The sequence below is a fragment of the Taudactylus pleione genome, unplaced genomic scaffold (assembly GCF_031769625.1).
Source record: "Taudactylus pleione unplaced genomic scaffold, aTauple2 ptg000520l, whole genome shotgun sequence".
Classification (NCBI taxonomy): Eukaryota; Metazoa; Chordata; class Amphibia; order Anura; family Myobatrachidae; genus Taudactylus; species Taudactylus pleione.
Window position 1 is genome coordinate 8,260,001 of NW_028284922.1, and position 15,371 is coordinate 8,275,371.

The 15,371-nt window shown below is 45.3% G+C and overlaps 1 protein-coding gene across 2 annotated transcripts in view; it reads right to left on the bottom strand.

Annotated features, from left to right (window-relative positions):
• The window catches only part of LOC148501326 (uncharacterized), a 667,086-nt gene that overhangs the window by 384,310 nt on the left and 267,405 nt on the right, over positions 1 to 15,371 (bottom strand). For both annotated transcript variants that reach the window (XM_088450637.1, XM_088450636.1), the window contains exons 11-12: positions 7,205 to 7,351; positions 4,996 to 5,109 (exon numbers count right to left, since the gene is read on the bottom strand). In XM_088450637.1, coding sequence (XP_088306763.1) covers positions 4,996 to 5,109; positions 7,205 to 7,351 — 261 coding nt within the window. The remainder of the gene's footprint in view (positions 1 to 4,995; positions 5,110 to 7,204; positions 7,352 to 15,371) is intronic.

A 15,371-nucleotide genomic window follows, 5' to 3' on the forward strand; every position in this document is an offset into this window, starting at 1 on the left:
CGCCCGCCAGGTGAAGACACCGTAGTTCTAGGGTGGTGGCGGCCACATAAAAGAACTTAAAGGCCAACGCCCCCCCCAGGTGAAGGTGCAGACTAAATAAATTTAAAAAAATCGATGTAATCTGCTTATTTTAATATTACTTTTACAGGTGTACTACAAGTACCAGTGGGCCCTAAGTGCCCTGCTTGCTGGTACTTGTGGTTCTCCAAGTGCCAGCATGTGGGGGAGGCTTGCTGGGACCTATAGTTCACCTGCAAAAGAAAATATTCTTTCAAATGCACCACATTACACATTCAACCCAGAACCCACTGCCCAGGGGTGCCGGGGATAGCCCTGGGCTATCAGCCCTGGCCTGGGCTTCCCTGGAGAGGGGGACCCCTTTATTGGGGGGTCCCCAGCTCCCCAGAGATCCCCAGTCTTGGCTGACTAGCAGTCAGGGATAATGCTTTTGCCGGGGGACCTGGTAAAAGGGGTCCCCTGGCTGTGGCATTACCCTTCTAGAAAGGGTCCGGTTTCATTATGGTAAATACAGGGGAACCCTACTCATTTTTTCCCATGTATTTCCAGAACCAGCTCAGAGCCCAGTGCTGGTTGCACTGAATACAGGGGATCCCTAAGTCATTTTTATACTGTATTAAGGCAAACAGGACTGGTTCTGAATAGCTAGGTGCTGGTTGTATTAAATACAGGGGACCCATATGTCATTTGTCCCCTGTATTTTCACAACCAGGACAGCAGTAAAGAGCCTGGGGCTAGTTGTGCTTTAGGGGTAGGGGGCCACTTTACACAATCAACCTGGCACCCACCACCCAGGGATGCCGGGGATAGCCCCGGTTAACTGCAGATTCAGCACTCTCACAGAGTGAGATTGCTGTCACTCATAAAATGGTGGAGCTGCTAATTCACAGAATTGTGTGCTCATTGGAATACACACATGCAGTTTATGCAACTGAGGTCTGAGCCGTTATGTGGGACACACATCTCATTCAGTGCCCACAATCTTCCCATTCGTTCACCACAACAATCCCACTAGGTTCCAACATCCTTCTCACTCCATACATCCATCTAATTTAGAATACACATTTATTTGAATATATCATGTGTTGTGTAATTATTATAGGTAAGCTTAGTATAGCTTATAAGTGAGGATCTATTAACAATACACACAGGAAAAAAAATCACACATATTAGACACATAACTTCTATTAAATTAATGTAAAACAATACACTTTAATTAAAATAAATGCAGACAGACAGCTTTGCATTTGCGATCCCAACATTACGACCGAGGTCACAGGCTGGGATCACAATAGCTACCATCGGTTGTGATGATGGATGGCGTTGGGCCACCAGCCAGCTGAGTAAGCTTACACAGGCTGGCTGGCTTGCGAGGCCAGGAAACTGCGTACATGTGGCGTTTCTGGGAACACCAGGCCACCCTGCCCCTACACCACCACTTAAATGCCTCTGCCTGTCAAACAGGCAGAGATATAAAAGGGGCTGCATGCGTTTACACAGGACCCATTCTGCACACTCACAGAATGGGTCCTGCGCATGTGCAGATTTCTGATAATCATAAATCTGCATTCAGCATTGCACTTGCATGCAATGCTGAATCAGCTCCAATACACACAGCACACATAATAGACATATTAGACACATAACTTGTATTAAATGAATTGAAAACAATAAAGTTTAATTTAAAAAAATATGGCGTTCTCTTTTTCTCTCTCGCTCTCGCTCTCTATCATCTTATTCTAGCTGTACACATTGCACACAATAGAATGATAGAAAAAAAGCCTTTGTACAACTAGTCTTTACATGTAGGTCAGATTGGGGATCTGTGGCATATAATACACATTGGTGGACAGTAGCGTACAATACACATTGGTGGTCAGTGGCATATATACATATTGGTGGTCAGCTGGGTTTCACCAGGGAGGGATATATACTTGGCAATAGACCAAAGGAAGCTGTGATTGTGCCTGGATGCTGGTGATGCTGCAAGTCTCTGTCACGATCCATGAACAAAATGAAGGAGGGGAGTGTCCAAGGAGTGCCTGTAAAATGACGCCTGCATCGTCCATGTCGGAACGACATATTGTTCGACGTTCGGTAATGTGTACACACTGCATGATCTGTGGCAAATCATTAACGAGATTGACAGATCTTCTTGCATGTACAAAAGATTTGAAGATATGCCGAACAACGCCGCAGGAGAGCGCATAGTGCATACACACTGGACGATATAAACGATTTGTCGTTCTGATGCGTTGGAATCAGCCAAATCACTCAAAATATTGTCTAGATCAGGGATTTCCAACCTCGGTCCTCAAGGCACACTAACAGTACTGTTTTAGCGTTATCCATGATTGTGCATAGATGGTTAAATCAGAATAACTGAGGCACTAGTTAAGTCACTTGTGCTATCCCTAAACCTGGACTGTCAGTGTGCCTTGAGGACCGTGGTTGGGAACCTCTGGTCTAGTGTGTTGGGGCCTTTAGAGTAGTAATATTAGCAAGTGAATGTTTGCCTGCCTGCCCCCACTGATTTACCTGTTGTCTGCAGGGAGGAGCAGCCCTTAGCATCCCAAATGCATAGCCATGATGGTCACGATAGACTTTCATTAGCCGCTTTATCCACGGAGGGAACCTTGAGCTCCGCCTTCCACAGTGGTGATGGAAGAGACATCATGATGTTTCTCCCATAGTGCCGAGTGGGAAGACAGAGGAGCAGACGTGGCAGGCACAGGAACGGGGATTCAGGTAAGTAATCTGTGTAAGGGGTACTTCATAGGAGGACCCACTCCTGGGGGCACTACATAATGGGGCACTGCATAGGGGGGACCAACTACTGGGGGCATTACATAACGGGGCACTGTATAAGGGACACTGAATAGGAAGGGCCACTACTGAGGGCACTGCACAGGGGACCACTACTGGGGGCACTGCTGGAGGCACTTCATTGGTGGACCATTACTGAGGGCACTGTATAAAGGGCACTACTGGAGGCACTGCATAGGTGGACCATTACTGGGGGGCACTGCATAGGGGGACCACTATTTGGGGCACTGTATAGAGCAGGGGTGGAGAACCTTTTTTTTTGCCGAGGGCCATTTTGAAATATATAACATTATTCGCGGGCCTGGTGCAGGCCACGTCCCATCCGTGTAAAGTCACATGGGGGCTAGGCCACAATCGCCAGTGATTACAGCAATGCTCGGATCATCCTGAGGATGCTTTGGGGAGCTGTTAGGGCAGCGGTGTGACCATCTGAAGCATCCTAAGAGTGCTCCAGGCGGCACTGCTGCATAGATTCTGGCTGCCTGGTGCCATTCTAGGCACCCTGATAGCCAGATGAGGCTAGCAGAAAAAAGCTCAGAGGGTCAGACCAAATGGTGCCGGGGGCCTTACACGGCCCCCGGGCCTGAGGTTCCCCATCCCTGGTATAGGGGGACCACTACTGGGGCCACCGTATAAGGGGCACATCTGAGGCACTGCATAAGGGGACCACTACTGGGGGCACTGTATAAGGGGCACTACTAAAGGCACTGCATAGGGGGACCATTACTGGGGGGCACTACATAGGCACTACTGAGGGCACTGCGTAGACGGACCACTACTGGCAGCACTACTGGAGGCACTGCATAGGGGGACCATTACTGTGGGGCACTACATAGACACGCACTGCATAAGGGGACCACTACTGGGGGCACTGCATAGGGGGACCACTACTGGAGGCACTGAATAGGGGGACCATTACTGGGGGGTACTACATAGGTGTGCACTGTATAAGGGGCACTGCATAGGGGGACTATTACTGGGGGCACTGTATAAAAGGAACTGCATAAGGGGACAGCGGCAGCTGGGGTTGGCATAGGTGCTGGGGGGGTGGTAAATTTTAATTTGGGGGGTGGGTGGGGGCACCAACATTTATCTTGCCTCCGGGCACCCGGGATGAAATTACGCCACTGCCTAACATTGAAACATATATGAGTTGCAGCATTATACTGTATGATATTCATGCTGAAATCAGGGCTCCTAGAAATTATTTTCCAGCAGGGAGTGTGTGATGTGAAGGACTTTACCTGATATAGCAGGGGTTAATACATAAATAGATTCCCCCTTGACATCGGAGAGCCGTGTATGAACTACTTATAACTAACAGAAGATAAATATATTTGCAAAGATAAGAACCATTCTTTGGAATTTATGATCCATAAGGGAAAACACTAAACCTGCAGTACAAGTTATTCACACATCACACAGTCAGTAGAAGACATTGTATTAGCACAAACCCCTAGATACTTTGTTTCAAGTAATACAGCATTAGTAACTAATATAAACTAAAGAGGATACATTTGAAACAGAATAAAGGGGAAACTCCATTTAGTGAGGAGTATGTGATATGAACTGTATGGTCCAAATGATCACGCAATAGACTGAATTACATGACTGAAGCACTGATCAATCAATATAAGTGTAATATTTTCCAATATCTAGGAATATCACAAGAAGGACATGGACACAGTGGATGTATGTTTTTAATTACCCTATTCACACTTTATTCACTTTTCTTTTTCTAACATTTTAACTTTATTGTACCCAAAATAAATATGTGGATGATTTCCATATTTTAAAGAAGTAAATCAAACAAAGGTTATATTTTAAGATATTGAATAAGCCATATATTAGAAATTAGACACATGATATGAAAAACTTCAGGAGTGCAGCTTATGGTCCTCATTATTTCTTCCTTTTTTGATATAAACCTACATTCAACTAAGATTCTTCACAAACAGCCACGAAAAGGGCAGCACTGAATTATCTTTTGTTTTCTTTCCATTCTATCCTGTGCATCCTTGGAGGTATTCACCTCCAGTAGTAGCTACACGTGGAGGTGATAACAGTCACGGGACCCTCCTTAACTACTTATATCAGTATGACCACATTTAAAAATGAAAATGTAAACACCATTAAACAGGAAGAACTTACCGTCTTCAACAATTTTTTTACCATGTCCAACTCATCAACTCTTCTATTTACTCCTTCTTCCTCCAGTTCCTTTATTTTGTCACCGTCATTAATTCCGTACTGCCATACTGAACACTGTAAAATGATAGAAAATATTCTTGAAATTATACTTTAAGGCAGTTATCTGGTAACTGAGCTGCTTTTTTCCCACAGGATTGATGCAGTGCAAATACATGGAGGTGTGTGCCCTATAATGTCTTATATTCACATCTTCTTTTACGATTTTATTGTAATTGATATTGCTTCAAATAAAAGGCAATAGCTTCAGCAACAGCAATCACTGGAAAGTAGAACATCACAGTAGATCTTAAATGGTTGCAGGAGAAAATGTCAAAATGAATGAATATTATAATAAAAAGAACAAAATTAAAAGAATCAATAAGAATTGAATGAAAACAAAAGCCAAAAACATGGTGTAGATAATATTAAATGAGCCTATCCTCTTTGATATCATATTTTTTTGTTTCTTTCACAACAGGGGGTAAATGTAAATGGTAGGTTGCGAATTAAAGTAAAAATCCAACTCACACCTTCTCGCATTTTTTGAAGGTGGAGTTGGTGCCGGGACTCGCAAATGTAATAGAATGTGAACTTTTGAGCTCAAGGCTACTACACTATGCAAATCTGTGCGAGTATTTCACTATGTAAACTCACACCTTTTAATGCGACTAGCATTAAAAGGTGCGAATTATACAGAAGCCTTCACAGATCATTGAGGTACGTAAAGGCTACAGTCTGTGTGTTTAAAAAAGAAAAAAAGATGTGCATCCCCTCACCAGAAGCATAACCAGCTCCGGGCTCTGTACAGCCTGTCCTGGTTCTAAAAATACAGGGGCCAAAATGCGTAGCTGCCCACTGTATTTTAAGTACCAGCACAGGGCTTTTCTGTTCCGGTCCCGGTTGTAGAAAAACAGGGGACAAAATGAGTAGGGGACCCCTGTAATTTTATATCCAGCACCGGACTCTTTCTAGCGAAGGGTAATGCCACAGCCAGGGAAACCCTTTCACCAGGTTCCCTGGCCAGAGCATTACCCCTGACCGCTAGTCAGCCCAGGCTGGGTTTCCCTAGGGAGGTGGAGACCACCTCTTCAGAGCACCCCAGGCCTAGGCTGATAGCCCGGGGCTATCCATGGCACCCCTGGACAGTGGGTGCCGGGTTGATAGTGTAGTGTGTTGTAAAAAATAGATGTGGAAATATTGCCTTTAGCTGTGGGACTACAATTCCCAGCAAGCCTCCCCTGCATGCTGGCACTTGGAGAACCACAAGTACCAGCATGCAGGGCATTACAGGCCCACTGGTACCTGTAGTTCCACAGTAAAATAAATACTTAAAAAAACACACAACACAGACACAGTGTCTGTAAAAGTTTATTATTTCATACAGTACATGCACACTCACACTCACTAACACACATACTCACCTAGTATCCCTGATGCCATCATATCCCCTTGTCCAGTAGGAATCCATAGGGTACCTGTAATTAAAATAATCCATACTCCCCTCTCTTATGCATTGTTCATGTCCTCTTCGGTCCATGTAGACATCCAGGGGGTTAAAACGGAATATCCTGAAACCATGGTGGACAAGAGAAAAGGTATGTGTTTTTCTACAACCGGGACCGGATCAGAAAAGCCCTGTGCTGGTACTTAAAATACAGGGGGCAGCTACTCATTTTGGCCCCTGTATTTTTAGAACAAGGACAGGCTTTATATAGCCTGGTGCTGGTTATGCTTCTGGGGAGGGGTTGCACGTCTTTTAAAAAAAAAAAGTACTTTTTTTCATATGTACAAACAGAAAATATCTCATGGATATGTGCATGTTTCTGTTTTATTCTGACCTGCTCAGGATAAACTCACTATCCTGAAGCTGGTCTATTGTTTTTGCGTGTTTTCAGGCAGTAATATGTGTGAGTGAAGCACTCGCACTCTATTACATTGGGAGAACATCTGGATGCAAGATTTTTTTTGCGAGTTATAGTAAAGCCTGAAAATTGTGAGTTTTACTGTAGTCACAACATTTTTTACAAGCTCGCAACCTATTACATTTACCCCTAGATCTTTGGTGTTTAACTGGTAAATATCCATGAATGCTCCACTTAGAGGGCACAGTAGGTTAATAAATTACAAAATGTAATATATCCAGATGATATGTAAAATATGTCATATATACCTTTTCTGGGTATGTGAAGAGCATAAGTTTATGATTGTTTGGATCATCCTTAATTCTTTGTAGAAACTGACTCTCAGTCAGCATTTCTTTAACTTCTTTTTCACATAATGTGAATCCATTTTCTGATATAAGCATCACAGCATCCACCTACATAACACATATAGCACATATATCCACCTTAGAAAAACACATTTCTTATTTATTATATACAAAAATGTAAATAATCCATAATTACAAATTACAGTTAAACATACGATTATTCAAAATAGTGGACACCAGGGCCAAAATGTAATAGGATGGCCAAAACTGTACTTGAAATTTAAAGAGGAATGAGCACCAAAGGTTATGTCAGGTTTGGCGCCAAATTTGAAATCACCCTCCTATAAAAGGGAGTCTCTGAGTGCTGTTCAAGTGTCAGATTATTGGCTCTATATATTACTCCAAGATTTGTTCCTGCCTGAACTTCCAGTGTTTGACCCAGTTCTTCTGACTATTCTCCTTGCTTGCTCGCTGGTACTGCTCCTAGTGAGTGTCTGGCTCTGACCTTGGCTACTCCTTTGACCCGATTCTGGACAACTCCTGGTGCCACTCTTATTGACTTCCTAGTTCTGACATTGGCTATTCCTCCTGCTTATCCCCTGGTACCGCATTGCCCATGTGGTTGACTATGCTCCAGTTCGTCCCAATGTGACTAATTTCACTGCCTGTCTAAGATCCTTCATTCCACCAGACTGTAAGTTAGAACCCAGTCAGAGGGCCATGACCTGCGGATTAGGTGCAGCAAGTTGTCCTTCGTGAAGGCCATTGGTACTATATGCTAGACTCCATTTCTCTGTTCTGGGTATATACTAACTCTAAATGTACAGTCAGCATCCAAACCATCTATACGAGAGCTATGACAGGTAAGTGTTTTCAGACTGGATGAGCCAAGTTTCCATGATGGCAAGGAAGTTGAAAGGGTTAGACATAAAGTGGTCATGGATTTAAGCTAGTTTGTTATGAACCAACATGCCCTTCCAGAGGGCACAAGAGAAAGGAAGTAAATGAAGAAAGGGATCAGGATGAGGTTGGAATGGTTGATGCTTTAGGGCAGTAGTGGGGTGAGTGAGGAGGAGGAGAGTGTGGGAATAGGAGTGGAGGCAGGGGAAGAACTGAGTATGTTAAGGAGGTTAGCAAGGGATGTGAAGATGTGAATGAGGAGAAGAGAGGGGGTGGAAGGTACAATGTTTGAGAGAAGTAAAAGCAGCAGGAGGAAATAGGAGAAGGTATAATAGTAAGAGAGCTGAGGTATTTGGAGAGAGAGAGAGTGTGCTGAGAGGAGTAAGAAGGAAGGCAGGGTGGTGGTGGAATCAAGCAAAGGATGGAGCAGTTAGTGTATGGGAAGAAAGTGTTGGGGGAACATGATAGGAAATCAATACAATGGAGAGAAATTCAGTGTAAGAGTAGCAGAACAGTGAAAACATTAAAGGCATAATAAAAGGTAGAAGACAAAATGACAGGTTCAAAAAATAAAAAAATGGCAGTAAAATTCAGCGAGACAGAGTGGTGATAAAATACAGACAGCAAAAGCTATACCTGGGAATATACCAGTAACAAGACAGAAAGTACTCACTTTTTTGAGGCACTCAACCTACTGAAGTCTTGATCAAAACAGGTCAAATTAAAACTTCAACACTGACCAGGCATATTGTGAGGTTCTGGTTTTGTTGTGGACCCGGGGTGATGATAGGAGCAGACACAGAAGCAGATTTAAAAGAAAAAGTGGAGCTTTTAATAAGTGACTTGGTAGACATGGAAATGGCAAAAAGAAATAGTCCAGGTATAGCACTAAAGTGCACTTGATAACTGTAGTGGAGTAAATGGGAGAATGTCCAGAAAGTGACAGGCAGGAACAGTCCAGTAGGCAGGTATGGTGAGCTGAAAACAAATGCAGGCAGAGGTAATGAAGTCCAACTGAGTGTAATTGGAGGCAAGGTACATGGATATAGCAGGTTCAGGTACTCAGGCAGGGGAAAGGTAAATGGAGGGTGCAGGGTAAGTCCAGCGGGTTGGAGCAGGCAAGCTAACGGGCTAGGTAGTGTTTCCAAGGAGGAAGGAAAGGAACAGGTACTCTCTGCTGTAGCTGAGAAACACATTGCACTGACAAAGAAGGAAGGCTCTGGACCTTCCTAAATACCAAGTGCTGCGCTATGACTGGCTGGAAAGAGCACATGACCCACCAGGATTGGACAACTGAATCACATAGCCGGAGGCAAGATGACGGCGCCCATGCCGAGTGGAACGGAAACACCACCAGGCCTCACCAGCCCCTAGTGACAATGTGCCCGCACAGAACCACGCACAGCCAATGCCCCTTGCCAAACACCAGCGCCACGGCAAGAGACCCCCCGCCACAGTGACCTCACAGGTATTACCCGTTGACCAACATGCCGAGAAACCCTGGCCGTGACAGTACCCCCCCCTTATGGGTGGCCTCAGGACACTCACCAGGCTTCTCCGGATGGGCAGCATGGAACCGTTTGATGAGTGCAGGAGCATGGATATCTCAGGCATCGGTCCAACAACGCTCCTCCGGGCCGTAACCCCTCCAATCCAATAAGTACTGCAAATGTCCTCTGCGAATACGAGAATCCAGGACCTGGGAGACCTCAAACTCCACGCTCCTTTCAGTCTGGACACAGGGAGAAACAGGTAGGGCTTTGTGGAACCTGTTCAGCACCAGGGGTTTAAGCAGGGAGACATGAAAGGAATTGGGGATTTTTAGGTAAGGGTGCAACTGAAGGTGATAAACCACGAGGTTAATGATTTCTATGATGGAGAAGGGCCCGAAGAAGCATGGAGCAAATTTCATTGTTGGTACTCTAAGCCGTAGGTTCCTGGTGGATAACCAGACTTGGCCTCCAACTTGCATACGTGGTAACTTCCTACGCCTTTTATCTGCTTGAAATTTGTAACAGGAGGACGCCTTCTCCAGATCAGCACGTACTTGAGTCCAAATTGATGCAAATCTCCATACAGTGTCTTCTACGGCTGGTACATCAAAGACAGGCAGGCTCCGAAATTCAGGAACCCGAGGATGAAGACCGTAGACCACTTTGAATGGAGTTTGGTTCGTAGAACAGTGGTAGGAGACATTATGTGCAAATACAGCCCATGGCAGCAATACAGACCAATTGTCTTGAGAAGATGTCATAAAAATCCTCAGGAAGGTTTCAAGGTCTTGGTTAACCCTTTCAGTAGATCCATTCCTTTATGGGTTTTAAGCCGTAGAAAAATGTAGTTTCACTTGTAGTACAGAACATAAGACTCTCCAAAACTTTGCAGTAAACTGAACACCACGGTCAGAGACTATCTCGGCAGGAAGACCATGGAGAAGGAATATATGTTGAACGAACAGGTGAGCTAAGTCAGGAGCAATAGGCAGTTTAGGGGTATGTAATGGACCATTTTTGAAAATTGGTCTACTACGACCCAGATGGTAATGAACCCTTGAGAGTTCGGCAGATCCGTGACGAAGTCCATGGAGAGATGCGTCCATGGACGTGATGGAATAGGTAGTGGCAACAACTCACCAGCCGGAGCCTGACGTGAAGATTTATTCATGGATGGCCACCAATAGCCTCTCTTTAAAAATTCCAGGGTCTTCTGGGTACCTGAGTGACCTGCAAAGTGAGAGGAATGAGCCCAGGTAAGGAGCTGCTTCCTTAACTCCGGGCCACAAAAGACTTCCCAGTAGGAGGCTGTAACTGTAAAGTGGTGAACACTCTTGACTCCAAGACAGGGGTATTGTGTTGATTCTCCTATTTGTCTTCACAGATGAGGGATCTGGACAGAGCATCTGCCTTTTGATTAAGGGCTCCAGACCGGAAGGTCAGCGTGAACTGGAAACGAGCAAAAAATATTGCCCATCAGGCCAGACGAGGACTCACGCACTGGAGATTCTTGAGAAAGAGGAGGTTCCTATTGTCTGTGAAGACAGTGAAGGGAAACTTAGCCCCTTCCAGCGGGTATCTCCATTCTTTTAATGCCAACTTCACTGCCAAGAGCTCTTGTTCACCTATAGCATAATTCCTTTCGGCAGGAGAAAATTTCTTGGAGAAAAGCCCACAGGGATGAACCCGATTGTCCTCATAATGCTGGGATAGAACTGCTCCCACGGCCTCTGATGACTCATTCACTTCCAATAAGAAAGGCCTATCCAGATCTGGTTGTCGTAAGACTGGAGCAGAAATAAAAGTCTGTTTTAGAAGCTGGAAGGCAGTCTTTGCCTCAGGTGACCATAGGGCAGGATTAGTGTCTTTATGGGTCACAGTGGTAATGGGAGCCAATAATGATGAGAATCCCTTTATAAAGCATCTATAGTAGTTGGCAAACCCAAGCAGTCTCTGGATGGCTTTCAAAGTCTGAGGTCGGGACCAATCCAAAATCGCCTGCACCTTCTTGGGGTCCATTTGTAGACTGGAGCCAGAGATGACATAACCAAGGAATGGCACACTGGGTACACCAAAGACACTTCTCCAATTTGCAGTAAAGGTGATGCTTTCTTAGACGGGATAATACTTCCTTCACATGTTCATGATGTTTTGCTTTAGAAGACGAAAAAATCAGTATATCATCCAGGTAGACAACAACTGAGATGTACAACATGTCCCGGAAATTCTCATTAACAAAGCCCTGAAAAACAGCAGGGGCAGTGCACAACCCAAAGGGCATCACAAGGTATTCAAAATGTCCATCTGTAGTATTAAAGGCGGTCTTCCATTCATCACCAGCGCGAATACGGATGAGATTATAAGCCCCTCTCAGATCCAACTTCGAGAATATGATGGACCCCTTAACTCTGTCGAACAATTCTGTGATCAGTGGAAGTGGATATCGATTCTTGACCGTTATATCATTAAGGCCCCGGTAGTCTATACAAGGTCTTAGGCCACCGCTGACGAAAAAGAACCCAGCTCTGGCAGATGAGGTGGAAGGACGAATAAACTCTTTTGCTAGGTTGTCCTGGATGTTTTCAGACATGGCTTGAGTCTCAGGCAAGGATAGAGGATAGGTGCGACCACGAGGTGGCATCTTGTCAGGCATCAGCTCGATTGGACAATCCCATTCTCTGTGAGGAGGTAAGATATTCGCCTGTTGTTCGGAAAAAACATCAGAGAACATCTGGTACTCCTTGGGAATAGCTGGAGATATTAATGAAACTGTCTTCCTTACAAGTCGTATCTTGGGAAGACATCGCACAGGGCACCACAGGTCAGGGGGCGCTGTTTGGCCCTGTCAAATTTTTGTTTATTATCATTCTTGCTTGTAGCTTCCTTTTATGTCATCCCCAGCATCTCTTGGCCTCCCCTATCTTTTCCCTGGCCCTTCCCCATGATGCCATGGCCCTTTTTTGGGTGCATTATGTCCCTTTGAAAAATGAGGGGGGCGCCAATGCTCTTTATGGCACAGGGCACCAAAAAGTCTAGTTACGTAGTTATGGGTCTGACGTCATGCGCCACATGGGAGGAGGGGGGGTTCTGGAGCAGCAGAGCCTGGGAAGCAAACTGATTAAGTCTGAGCTGCTGCAGAGAGTGGGTGGAATCACCCAGGCTGCTGTAGGGGAAGGTGCAACAGGATGCTGGAAGCACCCAGGCTGTCGCAGGGCGGTGGTGTAGCAAAATTTTGAAAGCAAGGCGGAAGGTGGAGGACGCTGAAGAAGCCTAGGCTGCTTCAGGGGGGGAGGTGAAGAAGGCAGGAACAGGAAGCGCCGAGATACACAGAGATCATGTGACACAGAGAAGCCAGGCTCCTCCCCTCTCCCCGGACTGCAGTCATGCAGTCAGTGCTTTCCTTCCCCTGCACAGCTGCTGCCTACTCTCTATCACAGTGAGTGTTAGCCTGTATGGCGGCTGCTGTATATCATGCAGCACGTCTTATCACTCCTTCCAGGAAATGTCTCCAGTCACCTGCCCCAAGTATGGCTGCAGGTAACAAAGGAAAATAAATAAAAACAATAAGTGTGACCTAAACCCTCCCCCCATGTTCCTGTATATGTAAAATATGTAAATGTATGTGTACTATGTATGTGTAAATTACTACAGTATGTACATGTGTGTATGTGTATACTAGGTATATGTATGTATGTATGTATGCTCTGTATGTGTATGTATGTTATGTACAGTATATGTAAACTATATATAATAGCGTTTCCGCTAGGCTGTTTTTAACGAGGCACCACGCCATGCCAGATTTCTAAAGGGCAGAATGCACCCTGCCCCTCTTAGCGGCACCCTGTTAAAACAGCCTGCGGGTTCCGTGGGGAAAATAGTGGTGCAGCAATAAATATAAATGACGGTAATAGACTGGCACTCTGTAAAATTATGTCCACTTGCTCCGGTGCCCTCTGAGTAATCAAATTCCAACAAGCAACAAGCAGTGGCACTCGGAGTCATCCAACGGTTGTAAAAAGGTATTTACTGTGAAAGAGTCACATAATCAAGTACCAACGTTTCGGAACAAACAAGCCCCTTTGTCAAAGTGAATTAATTCACCTTGACAAAGGGGCTTGTTTGTCCCGAAACCTTTTTACAACCGTTGGATGACTTCGAGTGCCACTGCTTGTTGCTTGTTGTTATATATATATATATTATATTATATATATATATATATATATATATACTAGGGGTGAGCGGGTTCGGATTTCTGAAATCCGAACCCCCCCGATCCGAGTCCGATCCGAGTCAGGCTCGACTTTTCCCGCCTGACTCGGATCTGAAATCGAGGCAAAACATCATCATCCCGCCTTCCGAGTCTCGCGGGTTTTGGATCCTATATAAGGTACCCGCGTCGGCGGCATTTTCTCACTCGGCTGTGGACAGTGAAGAGGGAGTTAGGGCTGTGTAGTGTAGTGTAGTGTAGTGCTGCTGTTGTCCACTACTTCAAAGTCCATAGGGGCTGGCTGTGTTGTGCTGTGCTGCTGTTGTTAATAGGGGCTGTGTCCATTACTTCAAAGTCCATAGGGGCTGGCTGGACTGTGTTGTGCAGTCAGTTCTCCATAGGGGCTGTGTCCACTCCAAAGTCCTGTGCAGTGTCCCAGTCCTAAAGGGGTGCTGTAGTGTTGTCCAGGGGGTGCTCTGTCCATCAGGGGTGCTCCCCCCAAGTGCTAAAAAAATAATATATTTTCTGTGTTTGTGAATTGTGTGCGCAGTAGCCACACGTGCATCAACAAAGTAGTGCCAAGCGTGCGCCTGTGTCATAAGTAAAGGGCCGGCTGGCTTGACCGTTTAGGGTGCTGTGACCCCCGAAAGTACACTCCAGTCCAAACCAAAAAAAAAATTATTTTCTGTGTTTGTGAATTGTGTGCGCAGTAGCCGCACGTGCATCAACAAAGTAGTGCCAAGCGTGCGCCTGTGTCATAAGTAAAGGGCCGGCTGGCTTGACCGTTAAAGGGTGCTGTAACCCCCAAAGTACACTCCAGTCCAAACCAAAAAAAAAATATTTTCTGTGTTTGTGAATTGTGTGCGCAGTAGCCGCACGTGCATCAACAAAGTAGTGCCAAGCGTGCGCCTGTGTCATAAGTAAAGGGCCAGCTGGCTTGACCGTTTAGGGTGCTGTAACCCCCGAAAGTACACTCCAGTCCAAACCAAAAAAAAATTATTTTCTGTGTTTGTGAATTGTGTGCGCAGTAGCCGCACGTGCATCAACAAAGTAGTGCCAAGCGTGCGCCTGTGTCATAAGTAAAGGGCCGGCTGGCTTGACCATTAAAGGGTGCTGTAACCCCCAAAGTACACTCCAGTCCAAACCAAAAAAAAAATTAATTTTCTGTGTTTGTGAATTGTGTGCGCAGTAGCCGCACGTGCATCAACAAAGTAGTGCCAAACGTGCTCCTGTGTCATAAGTAAAGGGCCGGCTGGCTTGATCGTTAAAGGGTGCTGTAACCCCCAAAGTACACTCCAGTCCAAACCAAAAAAATATATATTTTCTGTGTTTGTGACTTGTGTGCACTGTGGCTGCACGTGCATCAACAAAGGAGCAGCGCGAAGCGTGCGCCTGTGTCCCATAAGTAAAGAGCCGGCTGGCTCATTTCTTAAAGGGTGGTGTAACCCACAAAGTGCACTACTCTCCAGCAAAAATAAAAAAATATTTTCTGTGTTTGTGTTAGGGATGTGCAGGCTCGGTTCTACTC